This window comes from Sardina pilchardus, chromosome 14 (assembly GCF_963854185.1).
Source record: "Sardina pilchardus chromosome 14, fSarPil1.1, whole genome shotgun sequence".
NCBI classification, from domain to species: Eukaryota; Metazoa; Chordata; class Actinopteri; order Clupeiformes; family Clupeidae; genus Sardina; species Sardina pilchardus.
The window spans coordinates 16510746-16530198 of NC_085007.1; the positions used below are offsets into that span (position 1 = coordinate 16510746).

The 19453-nt window shown below is 41.7% G+C and overlaps 3 protein-coding genes across 3 annotated transcripts in view; 2 read left to right on the top strand and 1 right to left on the bottom strand.

The window, feature by feature from the left end:
- Positions 1–10364: 10364 nt before the first annotated feature.
- Positions 10365–12296, bottom strand: hint1 (histidine triad nucleotide binding protein 1). Its single transcript, XM_062554706.1, has 3 exons — positions 12136–12296; positions 11437–11541; positions 10365–10726 (listed from the first exon to the last, which is right to left on the bottom strand). The coding sequence occupies exons 1-3, from the start codon at positions 12268–12270 to the stop codon at positions 10562–10564; spliced, it is 405 nt and encodes a 134-aa protein (XP_062410690.1). The 5' UTR covers positions 12271–12296; the 3' UTR covers positions 10365–10561.
- Positions 12297–12521: 225 nt separating this feature from the next.
- On the top strand, positions 12522–14222 carry lyrm7 (LYR motif containing 7). Its single transcript, XM_062554707.1, has 5 exons — positions 12522–12607; positions 12887–12959; positions 13118–13188; positions 13643–13724; positions 13816–14222. The coding sequence occupies exons 1-5, from the start codon at positions 12590–12592 to the stop codon at positions 13884–13886; spliced, it is 315 nt and encodes a 104-aa protein (XP_062410691.1). The 5' UTR covers positions 12522–12589; the 3' UTR covers positions 13887–14222.
- A 3157-nt stretch (positions 14223–17379) lies between these two features.
- Positions 17380–19453, top strand: part of cdc42se2 (CDC42 small effector 2) — a 29625-nt gene continuing 27551 nt past the window's right edge. The window contains exon 1 of the mRNA XM_062554966.1: positions 17380–17648. The gene's annotated coding sequence lies outside the window, so the exon portion shown is untranslated. The remainder of the gene's footprint in view (positions 17649–19453) is intronic.

Sequence of the window (19453 nt, forward strand, 5' to 3'; positions counted from 1 at the left end):
AAGTAGAAGCCTACCATTGGCCACAGGCCAACTACAGCAAACAGACGATGAATATGCAATTTAGTTAAATAGCAGCTTACCACTGGCAACTACTACAGCAATCAGAAAGAGACAATATATATTTATTGATTTTTGGTGCATATTTTAAACATTTAAATGCGTACTGTTTCAGCATAATGTCAGATATCAGCAAAACTTGACCTGTAGTAAGTAGCAGACTACCACTGGCAACTACTACAGCAATCAGAATGGGAAAATAGCTTTTTGTTGATTTATGATGAATATTTTAATCATTTAAATGCATACTGTTTCACCATAATGTCAGATATCATCAAAACTTGACCTGTGGTAAGTAGCAGACTACCAATGGCAACTACTACAGCAATCAGAATGAGAAAATATATTTTTGCAAATTTTTGGTGCCTATTATAAAACTTTAAATGTGTACTGTTTCACCATAATGTCAGATATCAGCAAAACTTTACCTGTAGTAAGTAGCAGACTACCATTGGCAACTACTACAGCAATCAGAATGAGAAAATATATATTTATTGATTTTTGGTGCATATTTGAAACATTTAAATGCGTACTGTGTCACCACAATGGCAGGTATCAGCAAAACCTCACCTGTAGTAAGTAGCAGACTACCATTGGCAACTACTACAGCAATAAGAATGAGAAAATATATATTCATTGATTTTTGGTGCATTTTTTATATTTCTTGATTTTTGGTGCATATTTTAAACATTTAAATGCGTACTGTGTCACCACAATGGCAGTTATCAGTAAAACCTCACCTGTAGTAAGTAGCAGACTACCGTTGGCAACGACTACAGCAATCAGAATGAGAAAATATATATGTATTGATTTTTGGTGCTTATTTTAAACATTTAAATGCGTATTGTGTCACCATAATGTCAGATATCAGCAAAACCTCACCTGTAGTAAGTAGCAGACTACCATTGGCAACTACTACAGCAAACAGAATGAGAAAATATATTTTTGCTAATTTTTGGTGCCTATTATAAAACTTTAAATGTGTACTGTTTCACCATAATGTCAGATATCAGCAAAACTTTACCTGTAGTAAGTAGCAAACTACCATTGGCAACTACTACAGCAATCAGAATGAGAAAATGTCAGCAATCAGAATGAGAAAATGTCTTTCAAAAACGAATATCCAGCGAATATCAAACCCGCTGCTAACTTTTACCCGCTGTCTCCACCACTGTTGCCGTAAGTTCACATAACTGCGCAGTATACACATTTCATCTCTGAAGAATGGATGTCTGAAGTTGTAAATGGTCGAAAGTTCACCCAAGCCTCATTTCCCATCTTTTATCCCAAAGGCTGTTCCCTGTTGACCCGAAATTACTTGACAAGTTTACGGAGTTGGCAAATGGCGGTGACAAAATGGCACAGAATCGATGAGGGAGACCCACAGGGCACAGAGCCCCGTAGATAAAGAGTCTCGCGACGCCTCAGAAAGCAGGGGACGCCGAAAGAAGGTCACATTTGTCACCTAGTGGGAAAAGAGCGCTGTGGTCTCTGAAAAGGAATTTATTTTAATTTTGATCTGTGAATTAGGGGTGAGAGAGTTTTTTTGCACTTAGCCCCAAGATCAAAGGCAAGTGGACAAGAAAAGAAACTTTTAGAAAAAGGCGGGCTCCGGCGAAAATGCGACTGGACGAATATCGGCGCCGCTAATGAGAGGGGTGAGCAGAAATCAGTACGGGGCCCGAGGGCCTTGAAGTCTGCTGCTGGTGGAGCCAGCGAGCAGATACGGCCTGAAAGGGAAGATCCTCCGTGTGCCAGGAGAGATGGAGGAGAGGGGGAAGAAGGAAAAGGAGAGGAGAGGAGGGAGGGAGAATGGACTGGATGAATAATGAGAGTTGGAGATGTCAGGGCAGCATAATGAAAGTCTATGATGATGAAATTTGCATTTGAAGGCACAGGAGAGAGAGAGAGAGAGAGAGAGAGAGAGAGAGAGAGAGAGAGAGAGAGAGGCACAGGCAAAAAGGAACATCTCAGCGATGCACCAGAGGGATCACATAATAGCGAACAGGTGAGGAAGAGAGTGAGTGGCAGCGAGAGAAGATAGAATGGAGAGAGAGAGAGAAAGAGAGAGAGAGAGAGAGAGAGAGAGAGGAAAGGAATCCAGGGCATGACGAGAGTATGTGAAATTACAGGAAAATGTGAAGAGAAGCAGTTAAATATCCCTCCTCAGAAGAGCAAGCGTTGCATTATGAGTCATGTACAGTTACATTTAGAGGTCACCTGTAAAGCACTTTATCTGTGTGAGTAAAGGGGTATGTTCACGGTCAAGGTCAGGTGGCTGAGGTGGCAAAATGTGGTGATTCATATATTATGCACAAAAAATCCTTTCCCCAGAAAGGGAAATGGTGTCAAAGGCAGTCCTCAGAGGACAGCCTTCTGGATGCAAATGCAATCAAGATGCAATCATCTCTGGAAAAAAAGACAGAGCCATGGAAAGGCAAAGTAAATTGTGACAACAAAGACAAATGGCTTTTGTTCCTGCCATGTGAACAACAGAGAGAGAGAGTGGGGGGGGGGGGGGGGGGGGGGAGTGCATGGCGTGCACCAGTAATTACTGACATGCAGTCCAAAACGCACCACAGAACATTTCAGACAAAAAAAGAATTTAAAAAGTCTGTCATCTCTGAATGAGTGTAGCCTCTTGTCAAAGATAATGGTATATAATATGTTTTTTGTTTGCTTTAAATTTCATTTTCTGAGCAATCAGGTACAATCAATTAAGCTCTTTAAATGCTAAATGGAATTTGGCATTTCGGGGCCATAATGGCTCAATTCGATTCCTCTCACAAGCTCATGCTGTTATAATTGCTCAATCTATGGCCCTTCAGTTTGCTGGCATGGTGACATTCTTCAGCATAATCTACACAGGTGTCAGTAATAAAGAAAGATTACAGGGTTTAACTGACAGCATTTTAATCTATGTATGTCAGGCTTTTAGTCGATGGCCTGAAGGATCTCAGCGCTCTCGTTTTCAGTAACAATTACCTCACTTTCCTTTTTTGTTTCCAAAGAGTCCAGAATGTTAAGCGTCGCAGCTTTTATACTTCGACAGCCAATTGGATACAACTTTGAGATACAGTATTTTGTGCCCCATGTTAAAGCACATTTGCTTAACAAGCTGTCCTTTACAGAAAGTCATTTCCATCACCTTGGCGCTTAATAGTGTTAGTGACCTTTAACATTGTGTCAGGAATTGCTCGAGGACAGAGATGCCAACATTAAATTTAACACCACATGAAGAGGACAACATTAAATCTAGCTCCAAATGAAATGGAGCACCAAAGCAAATTAGTCTGGAACTGGTCAGGTTTTGGTGACTGGGACGGGACCTTGATCCAACAATGAGAGATCCATTGACGTGGAAGCTGCACGAGAAGTGACCCCTCATATAGCTGTATAGGAAGCAAGTGCGTCTATATGCAGTGGGTGAGCGTGAATCAGAGGGGAAAGGGACTGCGAATGACACGCGACTTCAAAACGGCGAAATGAATCGAGCATCGCCGGCCCATCCATCACGAGGGCTCGACGGGCTAATATCGAGTGTTCGGGCCACCGACCCGCGCGCGCACAGACACGCGGCGTTACGAAATGGCGCCATTGTGAAGATTGACTGTTCGCCATGGGGACATATGGCCGAACTCAATCAGTTAAATGTGATTACCTCCAGGAGTATAAATATTGGGATGGAATTTAAACAGCAGTGCGTGTGATTGATGGCGATTTCCTCATTTACTATTTGTGACATCTTATTTAGATGTCTGAGTGCAGCAGTGCTGAGTGGCCAGGACTAATGTGCATTGCATTGCGCCCCACAGGCCTACTTCCCTCTCTCTTATGGGATTACCTGTGCTTTAAACCATCACCATATATGGACTGGACCCCATCAAACACAGACAAAAGGGTTTATGCTGAGCGAAAGACCACGTACAAACAAATGTAATGCTTTAAAAAATATTTCAGTCTGTGCCACAGCACTTATGAAATAGAAGTATCACACATTTTTATGCAAAGTTTGGTCGGGTCATTGAATGGTTGGTTTGTTATGGTAACTCTTTGTTAGAGTTGCTTTGAAGTATGCAGCTCAAATAGAGTGCTGTCTGAGCCGTCTCCATCAGCGTGTCTTCAATCTGACGCGGTGTTTGAAAGCAAGAAGCATAGAGAGAGCTCACTGAACTGTCTCCATCAGGAATGGGCTGCAATCTGACAGCAAGTTTGAAGATGATGCAACAGATATCCTTTGGGGTGTTTGAAGTGGACGGGATTACAGAAGTTTGATTTTCACAGACACGGACGCACGCACACGCACACACACGCACACACACACACAGGCATGCATAGACATACACACACACAGACCCACACATACTAATCTCATTCTCCCATTTCTCTGGAGCCCTCGACACAGCATCGCCGCCACCACCGTGAGGCAGTGTAACTGAATCAGTGCCACACAATTTATTTCCAGAGCCGCCCCGTAAATGCCTGTGGAATACCAACAGCAAAGCTGATTAGCTCCAGGGACAGCAGCCTGCACCAGCAGGAAGGCTGATTGGAATAATGATATCCTCTTGCCTTGTCCGACTCTTTCCTCTCTCCCCCACCCCTGTGTAAATTTATTACCCCATAAACGCTCCATCCTCCAGACCCTGGGAATGGCAGTCACTCCATCAGACTGTCCCTGTGTATGCGGGAGGGTTCACATCATCATAAAGCAACACTGCCCTGCAATACCAAACGTGCAGCATGATGTCCAGATCACAGATCCAGATCGAATTAGTTATTTAAGACCAGGCAAACTGACAAAAACGGACAAAAAAACAATTCCTTGTCCGGTGATCTTTGAAGTGAAAGCCAGAAAGTTATGGGTTCAATTCCTCGTTGCCACCATTGTGCCTCTGAGTGAGGCACTTGATCCCCAAGTTGCTTCAGGGGGACCGTCCCTGTAATTGGCCTCTGAAAGAGCAGCAGCTGAATGCATGAATAGTAAATAATGACTTGCTTTTGCCACTGCTATAATCATGGTATGTTGCTGCTTTTGTCAACATAAAATGTAAACGGAATTTGAAGTCCAGCCATTGTATGTTCATGTATTTTTGGACACTTTCTACTGCACTGTATTCATAGTGTGCCTCTTATTTAGTATTTTTCCTCGGTCATAGGGTGCCTCTCATTTGGTCTTTTCCTCGGTCCTCGTCCTCACTGATCTAGATAAAGAATGATGGGGCGGCAACAATGGGATAGTCTAGCCAGTGTTAGTTATAGATCAGTGGGAACGAGTCTGGAGGACCGAGCATGGAGAGTTTGAGAGGCACCCATAGTGTTAGTTATGGCAGTTACAAAATAGCATGTTTCAATAGCGGCACATCCCTTAATTGCTATGAATGTGACTCACCGGAGTCATGCCCACAGGCCTCTATGAATGGAGCTCAACAGTTCAACAGTGGCCACTCAGGGGAAAACTTCTGTACTCTGATTCAGCCTTGGCATTGCACTCGCTGCTGGGCTATCTAGGTATTCCCTCGCCTTGTAATGCAGTTTTGAATCACGTCTTCATTCACCTTCTCTTTTTGCCTCCAAGACAACATTCCAAGGTCTGTGGTCATGCTTTTTTTTTAAGTTTAACCACTGGGAAAAAATGTTGTCTCAAGAATACCACTTTTAAGTACAGTTTAATCGTTACCAAATTTCGTGAAATAAAATGTACAGCTAAGAAAGGGGATAGTGCATGCATGTTCTTATCAGACTGGCAATAATTCTGATGTTTTTGATAAATATCTTATACCTCTTGACCAAAAACGCTGTGGGATGTCTGCAGGCAGACTGGTGGAGCCTATGCAGACATAAGACAAGCATTTCATTAAACATTTATCGGAGCCAATTAAAGTTTCATCACAACACTGGATGATCTCCTTCTGCATTGGACAGTGAAAGGGATGGTGAGGGGATGGCTAGCCTCAGAGCACTCCCCGGTGATAAAGGCGTGTGTGTGTGTGTGTGTGTGTGTGTGTGTGTGTTTGTGTGTCTGTGTGTGTGTTTGTGTGTCTGTGTGTGTATGTGTGTGTGTGTGGTTTGTGTGCCTCTTTTAAGAGAGCCTCAAGACGCTGCAAGAAGTGGTCTCATGAAATAATAATGTTATTTTTCAATTGAAGATTAAGTCACCTTAATTATTTATTCTTTATAAAAATATTAATGTGCACTTGAAGCCAACCCCTTTTGGCCCCTGGCCAGACAGTTAGAGCGGCCAACAGCGAACATACAGAATGCTGTCTGTTTGAACTCTTCCAGAAATGAAGGGTTCAGAGAATCCGTCTGACCACTTTTCTTTTAAATGAGCTCCTATAGGTTTTACCTACAAATCGACATTTCAGACCAGGAACAATGTGGTATTTAGTGTATTTACTCGTCATCGTTATGTCCTTTTTGGTGGCGCAGGCCTTTAGAGGCTTTTGCATCTGAACTCTTCAAATAGTATCTGATTCTGTAATGGGTCAATCAGAGGGGGTCATTGCCACATCCAGTTGTGAAACTGAACTGTGTGCTAGTTGACACAAGAGAAGGCTTACGAAGAGGCATCACATCGCATCTAATGATAGTTAGACAGACAGACATACAGAGATTATTGATCTGAAGGGAGATCTAAAGTGTAACTTCAACCCATAACTCCCACTCCCACCCACTTCACATTTCTGAAAAAGGCTTTCAAAATGGGCAGGACGTTCTGAAATTTGGAAGGGAGTGCAGCCCTGCTGCAGCCAATCAACCATGGTGATTTCGTGTCAATCTGGGAATGAGTGCTACAGACATGGCTTATCACAGGTAGGCTAATCAGGGCAGCAGGTGTTGGGGCGTTTCATTCCTAATTTGTAACGACCCGGTGACGTAGAAGTGCAGGACAACATCAGCATTCCAATAGTATTTTGGACCAACATGCCATGGCATGTTTCAACCTGTAGAAGGCGCGGAGAGCAATATCTCCAATACAAAATCATACAAAATGATACTTACTTTTGTCGAGAAACAGGACTTTTGACAATATTAACCCTAATAGTGTAGGTCACCCCTTATGAGTAATTTCAATCAATCAACAGCTCAAAAAAACATATTTTAGGGTGCAGTTACACTTTAAGTGATTTCCCAATTTAACAACATATAATGTTTCTGTTTAGAGATGAACATTTGATGAAACCTGTATGTAGCAGTATGAAGTGGGTCATAAAGAATGTCATAGCCACTGTTTGGGAGGAATTAATAGCATGCCTGAACAAGAACAGCAACAGCTGACATAGCAAGACTGATTATGGGCAGAACTCACTGAGAGAGATTACACTGAGGTATTTAAAAAATCATGGCAGTGAAGTTAGATGAACCTCTGTAAGTGACCTATTAATGCAGAAGTGAAGAGATTTAAGATGCACTGAAGTTCTCAAATTGTGTTACGCAATACTCTGCAGACAGTCTTTTCTTGCCGAATTCTGCCAAGTTGACATCTCAATAAGAGTGCTTCTGTGTCTGCAAAATTATGTGAAGACTGCTTATTTAACATAGTGAAATATTTTAATCATTGTTCAGCATAGAATCTTTTTTATTCATTTTGAACTCATAATTGAATTCAGTGCAGGCAGCTTAGCTCCACTTCACACCTAAGGCACCACATTTTTGGCACGAACTGGCAATCAATTTCTGCAAGCCCATAACACCTCCTACACCCACAAACAACCTGTGCAGTAAAACTGGAAGCAGTAACATTAAAAATGTATACCAATGACTTTTTACACCAGGCAGTAAAAAAAAAAAAAAAAAAAAAATGCAAACTTGGATACATTAGCATATTAAGAGCTAGACAGGGCAAAGCACTTGATGTTAATACTCTTGTGTACTGGATCCTTATTTCACTGGAGCCTTTGTTTTGAGGCAAGATTATTTGCAGCATATTGTGTCAACTGCTGCTTTTGTTCATTTCAATCCCCCTTGTGGCCCAACTGCATATTGCAATATGCTATTTATAGTCAGTGATTATTTCTCCCTTTTTTGGTTGCATATTTATTCAAACCAGATTTTACTATTTATCTGGTGGATGTCTTGCAACAGATGAAATACACGGACACACAAATGAACTCATAGCCGTCTTAGACTGTTAAATCCAAAGAGCCGAAAGTCGTCAGGCAAGCTGATCTCTCCGACATGAAATCAGAGCTACATTAAGACATTACAACACATGGTCTGAACCATCGGCCTGCACTCCAGATACAAGTCGGGTTGTAAACTCTTACTTACCGGCAGAGTGGAGCTTACATCATTTCTGATGGGGCCTTGCTCATCCCACTCTGAGCCTTTCATGTCTCTGTGTCTGCATGTGCTCACGTGATGTGGGCACTCAATATACCACCCCCCCCCCCCACACACACACACACACACACTCCTCCCAAAGAACAATGGAAACAGACATGGGTGTAATTAAAAGCTAGGATGACTCAGAGATTGCAACTCTTGAGCGCTGGAATAATTATTCCCCTCGTGAGTACCACAGGCGCACACCGACAAGAGCACAGAGAAGCATGGGTCAGGCTCTGTTCTGCAGCACCATTCACTTCAGATTCCAGTGCCATGTCAGCTACTGTATATCCACACGGTGCACTACATAGATTGAATAAACAGAGCATTTCCCCGATGCCAGCCAAATGCTGTCAGGGAAAACATGCAGGTCTACTGCTCAAAGCCTGTGCTGTGGACCTGGGGTATAGCCTCTGCAGCCTTCAGTCTTCAACCTGAGTCTCCAACTGGAGAAGGCACCAGCACTGTGGAAGACATTATGTCTCATACCAATGGCAAAGAAACCACACCCCAGTGAGCTATATGGGTTTAGGCCGGTCGTTCGGTGGGGGGTGGAGGATGCCATCATATACCTACTGCACAGAGTGCAAAAAAGTGTTGTGAGAACGAATCATGTTCTTTGATTTCTCCGGCGCCTTTAACACCATTCAGATTGACAGACAAGCTTGTGCAGATTGGGTTGATACTCACCTGGTATCCTGGATCACAGACTACAGTTCATCAGACTGAAGGCTGCAATTGTGTTGTGTATCAGGGATGGACAGGAGGATGAGTTCAGGCATCTGGTGGATGACTGTGTAATGGTGCAGGCTCACCCATCTGCAGCTGGACCAAGGAAATGGTGGTGGATTTCAGGAGATCTAAGCCACCTATGCTGCCACTGAAGGGGTCGATGTGGAGGTGGTCAGCACATATAAGTACATACATGGACAATAAACTGGACTGGTCAGCCAACACAGGTGCAGTGTATCGGAAAGGGTAGAGCTGGCTTTACTTCCTGAGGAGGCTGAATATTTTTATCAGTCTGTCATTTTGGTGTCCTCTTTTATGCTGTGGTGTGCTGTGGAGGCAGAGTTAAGAAGACTGACACTGGGCGACTGAACAGCCTGGTAAGGAAAGTTGGCTCAGTTGTTGGCATTGAGCTGGAGTCACTCACAACAACTGCAGAGAACCCCCACGAGCAGGATGCTGGCAATCATGGACAATGACCGCCACCCACTACACACAGCAGGCTCAATAAACAGAGCGTGTCCGGTGGCGGACTTCTGTCACTGTCATGCTCAACAGACAGGTTGAGGAGGTCATTTATCCCCAGAGCCATCCAACTTTGCAATGTCACACAAAGGTGGAGGGGAGAAGTGGACTTTTCAGCATGAGCCTGTCTCTCTCAGCCCCTACCATCACATCACTTTGTCTGCTGTCCACCTGACTGTTTAACAGGCTATATTAGCCCTATATGCAATTTGGACTGTGGTCATAACATCTACATCTTATAACTTATTCTCTATTATCTTTATCATATATTGTTCTTAAAGTAATAATAATAATAATAATAATAATCTTTATTTTCAGAGCACTTTTCTACACAAAGTGTATTCCTCTCCTTGTTCGTTAAGCAATTATATTATGTTTACATTCTTGTCTTTCCATAGTCATAGTTAATATTTAATAAGCAAAGTTATTGCACTGTTCACTTTTGCTCTACCATTGCACACACTCAACCATAGCACTTTATCATGGTCAATGCATCACATGGTCAGTCAATACGAGTAATCACTTTAGTTCACATGCTTTTGGAATTTCTTGGATTTTTTTTTTTATGTGAGATATATGTGTATGTGTTGTGTTAAGATTGTATAAGCTATTGGATGCCTAGTGCTGTACGGGACAGGCTACTTTTTGTGGCAACATAATGTGTATTGTCCAAAGCAAATAATGTAAACAGATTATGGCAAATAAAAGAGAAAACACGATCGTTTAGTTTGAAACCTAGTGCTTTTATTTGTCTTGATGGCCGTAAACTCAGTCAGACATGATGAAACGACGACCAACACAAACACGTCTGACGTGGATACTGATACTGATACTGGACATGTGCGGCGAAATCACGGACAGAAAAATCGGGGAGGGTAGAAGGGCAGTGGTGTCCACAGGCGGCTCTGCTTGGCATGGCTTAGCCTGGAGGCCAGCCCATCTGGCGGCCGCCCATGACGTGGATGTGGACGTGGTACACAGACTGGCCGCCGTCGGGCCCCTCGTTCAGCACCAGCCGGTAGCCTTTGGCCAGTCCCAGCTTTTCGGCGCAGTTCTTGGCCACGATCATCAAGTGACCCAGCAGCTGAAAAAGATCACAAGCAAGATTGGAAGGGGAAAAAAATCACTCAAACAGCAAAGAAATATCTGGCCTGTTTTATTACGTATCTGATGTCCAGACAAGTGACAGTCCCCAAGTGAAAGGCCTGAGGGATCTTGGCATACTATGCCATGTGTCCTGAAATATTTGAGGGCCTACAATGTACCTGCTCTGCCTCTGGCTGGGAAAAAATATATACAGACAACAGCACCATCTGTTGTTTTGATAGGTCTACTGCATTTCTCAGCTCAGGATGTGTTCCTGACTTCCTATAAAACTCTCCGATAGCCTTTTCCCACCAACAGAGAACCGGTTGTGTTCCCGTGCGCCAACCAACATTTAGATAGCCTACATGTGTTCATAATAATCATTCTCCCGTTGATCCATCTTATTTGTTTTGGATGCAACATCTATTGATGATGCCACACCCTTGGTTCGATCAGATTCAAAACTGGAGGAAATGCGAACTGGTTCGCGAGATAGCACTAAGGTTCAAATAGGCTACGGGACCGCTTTCTTCGAAAAACGCCCTAATAGTACCATAACAGCGGTCACCTGTAATAAAAGGCCACGTGCAAGCTCATGATGAGTCATACAACTCACATATTTAATTAAGACAGAACACACTGTTTTTTCCTTTGTTTACTTTTATTAACATGCAATATGCATTAAATAAGTTGGCCTGTCATACTCACTGCAGCATCAGCATCCTCTGCTTTTGAGATTTGAGCGATGGCTTTCCTCGGGACCACCAGAAAGTGAGTGGGAGCCTGAGGGGCAACGTCATGGAAGGCTATGCACTGCAACGAGGAGAGGAAACATGACTATGCAACGCAGATTATAAATCCATAGACAGTAAAAGATCAAGCTAAAGTCCAATGTTCAAGTTAGCCTTGAGGTTCCATCACGGCATATTTGCAACTTACAGTAGGCTAGCCTATCACCTATCATACAGTGATTTGACAGAACATTGGTGTTCAACTAGATAATGTGCCACAATGAACATTAACGGGCAATGATCACGTATTAAAGATACTCCATCTCGATCAACAATGCTTCCAAAGGTAAAGACACGCGCTAGCCTGTCGGTAATGTGATCCGCCACGGTCTTGAGACATCAGAACTACGACCATATGTAACCGGCAATCGTTGTGTTCGATTTTTCTGCATGTATTTTACAATAATATGTGTTAGCTGTTGCAATCTGGAGCAAAGCAATTTCAAATGGAATGGCCATTCTAGCAAGCTAACTTGTCGCCGTTAGCTAAACAGCACGGAAATAACTTCACTGCAGCATTTGAGTTTTGGGTAGAGGCTAGCTAGCAAGCAATAGTAGCAAAAACCTTAGAAGAACGCATGCAACTAGCTGCTCGCCACAGGCGAAGAATGCACACCTTGTCATCCTCAAACAGTATATTGGCAGGAATCTCTTTACGAATGATTTTCCCAAATATAGTGTCGCCCCCAGCTTGGGCTGTTTGAGCCCTTGCTATTTCATCAGCCATGGTACAAGAAGGAATACATCCCATAACCTAAGGCACGTCGGTATATATCAAAACCAAAACCAAATTCTACTGGCCAATGAAAAGAAAAACCTGAACAGCAATTTGCTTGCCATTCTGTCAATCAAATTTTCAGCGGAACGATAGTTTCCCATGAATTTATTTCAGAAAACCAACGATTTATGGCATACTATGTTCAGTTCAAATACTTGTAAATAAAAAAAATAAACAATGCACTTAATACTTATATTGAAGACATTTCATTTTTAGGGGAGAGGAACAGGAAGAGGAGGGATCTTAAAATCATTTCCTCTCTGACGTAGCGGAAATACGTCACTAAGTCAAAATGGATTCACGTTTGAAGGTTAGTAGCAAATTGTTACATTTTGGGGTTTTGCCACCTCTTTTTTACTGTACAAGTTGCGTTGTTGTAGTTTAGTGTCTTTGGATATGTTTTGTTTACATTCATTTTTGAATTGTGAATGGAATTATTCATTTAGAGCAGATATTACGCTCAAGATGGTATTGATGCCAGCTATCTGTATTATGTCTTACCCCAAATATCTGTAATACAACAATTTTTCGTGTCAGAAATCAGTGACATGTACGAAATTCCGCTGTCTTTATGTCTCCTTTGATTTAGGTTCTCCGCCTTTTTAAAGCTCTTCATAGAACAAGAATGAAAGTATTTAAGGATGATGATAGGGCATTGGCAGGTGAGGGCAATTGCTAGATGCTACCTTACTGAAAAAACATTATGCTGCAATGCATAGTTAAAAAGGCACTAGACCAATTCAGTCTGTGTGATTCCCTCATATGCTTGTTTGGTTATTGTGTACCGTAATTAACTTTTCACTGTTCTGTCTCATGAAAGCTGCAAAACAGAAGATAAATGATGAGTTCAGGAAAAATATGCATGAAACATCTGCAGAAAATCTTCAAAAGGTATGATTTAAGAAGGATACACTTCATCACCAGATATTCTAGGTATACTTCTGCATAGTAGGATAGTCTGTAATGTATGGATTATGTTGATTTAGTCTACTGTGATTGTGACGCAGGTTTCATAATTGATTCTCAATCATTAATCAAATAATACAATCCTTAATAAGGGGTGGGTACAGGGCTACCAAAGACCCTTCATTACTATCCGCTTTAACCCTCTCTGGGGCTATGGTTTGTTTACTGTATGTTTATCATTTTGTTATTATTCTGTTAAATTGTATTTAATCTATTACTTTATATATATTTTTATTTAGGTTATATGACTTTTTATTTTAAACTGCTAATTTATTTTCGATTTCATTGAAAGCCACTTTGGACAAATGTGTCCCCTAAGAACCATTAATATAAACATAATAAATGGCTTCAGTAAACCCTTTTGTTATTTTTTTTCAAGATGGTCAAAATGGCTTCAGATGTTGAGATAGTACTCCGACAAAGTGTTTTACAAATGGAGCATGTTGCAGAAAAACAGCTGGGTAAGTCAACATAGATTTTCTTTTCCAGTTGATGGTTGATCCAAATATGCCACATTTTACAATATAAATGTACTTTTATGTTGTCCCACAGTACTACGGCCTAGAGAGGAGCTGCTATTAGAAAATGTCCCATACTGCGATACACCAAGGAAGAAGTCGTGATCAATGTTTGGACTGTCCCTAATTTCTCAAAAACTGCAGTTTTGCAAGCGTGCCATTTCATGAATTTCCACTTCTCACAAGCAAGTTCCTCCATTTTGAAAGTGGAGAAACAGAAGAATTATTTCTGATGGCAAAGTTTTAAGGTGGAGCATTTTGTATTGGTTATTGAAGATTTGCAATAATATATACACAGTGACTCATCCACGCCTGCTGAACGCTGATCTTATTGATTAAACACAAAGCTTGAACTTTGCTCAGAAACCTCTATGGGACCCTTGCTGTAGATATTTTTTGTGTTTGTTGTTATGCTGAATAAATCTAATGGTGTAAGATGAATTGATTTCTTGCATTCTCTCTTGCTTTCCTTCCCAAACAGTCTATAGCACCCGCTATTATACCGGCAGTCACACATGTATTTAATACTTCACTCAGTTCTGGAATAGTTCCTTCTTCTTTTAAACAGGCAAGAATTACACCTTTGCTGAAGAAAAGTACACTTAATTCAACTGATGTGAAGAACTACAGACCTGTCTCCCTTCTTCCTTTCTTGTCAAAGGTTTTGGAGAAAGTGGTCTTCAAGCAAATGTGTGACTTCCTCTATCAGAATAACCTACTAGACCCTATGCAGTCTGGTTTCAAGAGTGGTCATTCTACTGAAACTGCTCTTCTATCTGTGACTGAAGCATTGAGAGTAGCTAAGTCCTCTGCTCAGTCATCAGTGTTAATTCTGTTAGATTTATCTGCAGCCTTTGATACGGTTAACCATGACATTCTCCTTTCTACACTATATGAACTGGGAATTTCTGGGAAAGCTCTTGACTGGTTCAAATCTTACCTTAAAGGGCGTTCTTTTAGCGTGTCTTGGCAGGGACAGATATCAAAGTCTCATGACCTCACTACAGGAGTCCCTCAAGGATCAGTATTAGGGCCCCTCCTCTTCTCTATTTACACCACTTCTTTAGGTGGGATTATTCGCTCTCATGGATTTCAATATCATTGCTATGCGGACGACACTCAACTTTTCCTATCCTTCCCACCTGAGGACTCTAGTGTTTCCCATCGGATCTCTGCATGCCTGAAGGATATTTCAATCTGGATGAAGGATCAGCACCTTCAGCTTAATCTTTCAAAAACTGAGCTCTTGGTGCTTCCAGCAAAAACAGCCATTCCCCAACAGATGAACATCCAGCTTGATTCATCCTCATTGACTCCAACTAGATCGGCACGTAACTTGGGTGTCATAATTGATGACCAACTTACTTTCTCTGAGCATGTTGCCTCAATTGCAAAGTCATGTCGGTATACCCTGTACAACATTAGGAAGATCAGACCTTATCTGACACAAGATTCCACTCAGCTTCTTGTACAGGCAATGGTTATCTCCAAGCTGGACTACTGTAATTCCCTGTTAGCTGGCCTACCTGCTTGCGTATTAAGACCACTACAGTTGATTCAGAATGCTGCAGCACGACTGGTCTTCAATCAGCCAAAGAGGACACATGTAACCCCTCTCCTAGTTACTCTCCACTGGCTCCCTATAGTAGCCAGAATTAAATTTAAATCTCTCACTCTGGCCTATACATAGGACACTGACTGGATCTGCTCCTAGCTACTTCAGTTCTTTGATGAAGATATACATTCCCAACCGCCCATTGCGATCTTCTGAGGAGCGTCTGTTATGTCGACAAACCATACATGCTAGGTCAAACTGTAGATCCTATTCTTCAGTGGTTCCGTGTTGGTGGAATGAGTTGCCCAGTGCTCTCCGTTCAAGCAACAGTTTTGGATCTTTTAAGAGGGGTCTTAAGGCATATTTGTTTAATATGCACTTAGTCTTTTGAGTGTTTGTTATGTGTTATGGTTTGTATAATAGTTTTGTTTTGTTATAATTTGTCCATTGTTAAAATTTTACATTTCTTCTGCTATTGTCCTTAAATTTAGCCATACCTTGCTATAGTTATTGTTATTATATAATTAACTGAGTGACTTATTTGATTGCTTTTGTCATTTCATTGTTTTATTTCTCATTAGATTAGTGCTTAAATGATTGTTGTATTGATAATATTGCTATTCTCCCTTTTTTGTAATTGTTCACTGTTATTTAATTTGTATTGCTATTTATTTGTATGTCGCTTTGGACAAAGGCGTCTGCTAAATAACCATAACCATAACCATAACCAAACTAGTGCTATCTCTCTGTGTGCAAAGTGTGCTTTGTATGTATACAAAGGCTAGCCGGCATAACGGTCTACATCAAGTCGTCAGTTGTACTCCACTCTTGTTAATGAATAGCCTGGCTGGGGTAAGTGCTTTGAATTTTTGTTTCTTAATGGTGCAATCTGGTTTTGTCCATAACTATGTTAGGAAACATTAGGTCTGTAGGTATGTACTTCTGATAGTCTACCATGACTATTTTACACAGCCCAATACCGTATGTCCCAATATGTTTCAGGTTTGTACATGTTTATAGAAACAGTAATTTCCTCGAAGCTAACCTTACATGAACCCATTAATCATGGTATTATGGAGAAATAGTGTGCCTCAAACAAAATGCCACACGGTGGCAGTATTGTGCTAAAATAACTTTTACAGAACAGCTGTTATTTTAGATGGGCAGAACTCTGCCTATGTGAAATCTTAATTTAAACCTTTCACACTGTTCTGGCACTGGTATTGCAATTGCTAAATCTTCTTATACACCAGATTATTTAACAATTAAACTAGATTTTTGTTTGTAGATCTTTAAAAGGTATATAGACTGTATCCAGAACCTCAGGACCCATCCTAGTCTTGTATGTTTTTATGGTGCATGCAGAATAACTCGCAGACAGTAGCTGATAACTGATTGACCTACAGCAGCAGGCCAGTTAAACAACTGTGGATCTGCCTTGTGCATGTCTTGAGTAAGGAAGTGGTACGCTGATAAGATAGACCCACCCTGCTGTTTGTTTACATGTAGGCAATCCAGTCAGGCACCATGCTGGTTTCTGCAGGTGGCCTGAGGACAGGTAGAAATGCCAAATGAAAGAAATATCTAGTACACAGAAACAGCTGGTATGCTACAGGACTCAAAAGGTTGGATACAGGAAATGATGATAATGATAATGAAAACAAAAAAACTGACAAGATGACCAAAAACACAACAGGTCTAAACAGCAGTGATGAAGGCATATGGCCTAGTCTGCAGTCTATGACAGGCCTAAACCCAGAAAGAAGGCTTAGTTGCGATAGCACTTGATTTTGGGGACATATTTTAAATTTCGAGTGCGCTCGAATACACTGTATCAGGCAATATTTTAATGAAAACATCCCTGTCCACAAGGAATGAATTTCTTGCATGATCAGACGTGTCTACAACAACCATCTCCCAGACGGATGATGCAGGATGTAGGACCATTGTTCACAAAGGATCGTTGCATCTGTCGCTGAGTGGCGCTGTTTCCCCAAAGTATTTTCAAAGACATTCTCTGTCTTGGTGGGAGTGTTTTGGAGGTCCTCTGTCTAATAGCAGCTGACTTCATTTATTGAAAAGCCTGAGCTCGAACGACTTCCTCAGTGCTTTGAAAGGTGTCTGCGGATCACCTGCAGTATTTTCCCCCTCAGCCGGTAGACTACACGGTCGGTGCTGTATTCAACGTTTAGGGAGAGAAATCACTGCACGATCCCGGAGAGGCCGCCCAGTAGCACAGGTGAAAAGACCATTTCCCGCATTTGACTGAGGGACTGCATCGGGATATTAGCGGCAGTGCGTCGCCTTAATCGGTAAGGTTGTGTTGTAAACCTCTGTATAATTAACAGGTTCGTTTTCATCACTAGGTAGGTAGCCTACCTGGGAAATATGTATAATTTGTTCGCTTGATTGATATTAAGTTACCACAGGGAGAGAAGCTATACGTTGTCCATTGTTACTGTCATTTCATTGGTGGCTTATAATTTCCCAAACACTTTCAGGGACTGAGTTGTGTAGTCTGATCGATGCGGTGAATAAATATATTGCCTATAAAGACAGGCAATGTAGCATTACAATGCATTCTCAGATGCTAAAGAAGTATTCGTCTTAAGTGACGATATTCGGCGATAAGTAACTGATTCTCAATTGTTTTGGTAGCTTGCCCGCTTTAGGCTACGGTGCCGACAATTCAGTCGGTATTATAGCCTACTCACTGCAGATGAATTGACTTTTTGTGAAAACAGATTAGAAACATGTCAGGTTGGTGCCGACTCTGCGAAGGTATGCTATTTGTGTCTGATATTTCGAGCATAGTGTTCAAAACGGATTGTCTAGAATTGTCAAGAGGGGTAAATTGTTACCCTGTTGAATGGCAAATGCTGAGTCCCGACTCTCAAGCATAGCCTACCCCACCCTACCTACTTGAGATGTAGCCTATGTGAATTTAGACTAGGCCTATAGTCTTTATGATAACCATTACAATGATGTTATAACCTACGTCAACCTGTACCAAGGACATTAGGATTATTGTCACGTGAGAAATTCTTCATCAGGAAATGTTATGTTCATGTCAAAACCTGTTGGCTGTTGTGACATTGGGCTACATTACACTATTTCAGCGTGCTGATAGGTTAGATGCTTGGCAGGAGGAAATATTCAGCCATGGTCATTACATAATAAAAGGCAGCCTGAGTGTTCATCTCCTTGCTGGGCTCATCTTTTTTCCCTTTCCCTATGCCTGCTTCTTTTTTCTATCCAACCTCTACTGCTGATGTGGTACTCAGGCATCCCATATCAAATTCTGCACCATAGACGAACATATTAGCCGAGGGTAATGCATAGCACTGGCCAATGGCATGATGTCTTCCACCGGTCATGATGACTCGGTCTTATCGGTCTTGTGGCTCAGTTGGTGATGCTGGAAGTGTGATGATGCCAAGTATGGTTTGAGGATGTCAATGTACTAACTGATATGTGGCACAAAACATGGTGGATCACTAAAACTATAGATTGGTGACACACACGGCCCTCCTCTACCTGCTATGAGTTCACCATCAGGTGCACCTAAAGAGCACGGTTTTCAATGATGCATTAACCTTTTTGGTGTGTATTGTATTGTTCTACCGGAGGATTAAGGTTTGCAAGCTGACTTCTTTGTTTATTTTTCTTCTTTTGCTTTTTATAGCCTATGTAATTACACTGTCACACCTTACTTATCCAACTTGCACAGAACTTAAGTGGAAAGTGTGGTGGACAATACATGGTCTATTGTTATTTCCCCTATTGTAGGCCTAATTCTTGTGCCTGGTTCTCACACTTTGTGACACACCTGTTCTTGGTTGGAGGCTGGACCTTTAAAGATGAGCTGTGCAAACTCTGCTCTGTGCTGTTTGATGACTAACCAGTTCAGCTGCATGGGCTGTTACCTCTGGGTAAACTCAGGCCCTAATGGCTCAGTGTCTTGTCTGCTCCCTCCTAGCAGGTGAGCCGGTATTATTTTGTCAAGGAGAGAACAAAATAATAATGAAAAGGGAAAAAAAAAACAGGCTTATGTTGGATAAATCGCACCTCTGTTGCGTGAATCCCGCTGGACAGCTGAACTGATTTAGGGTTTAAT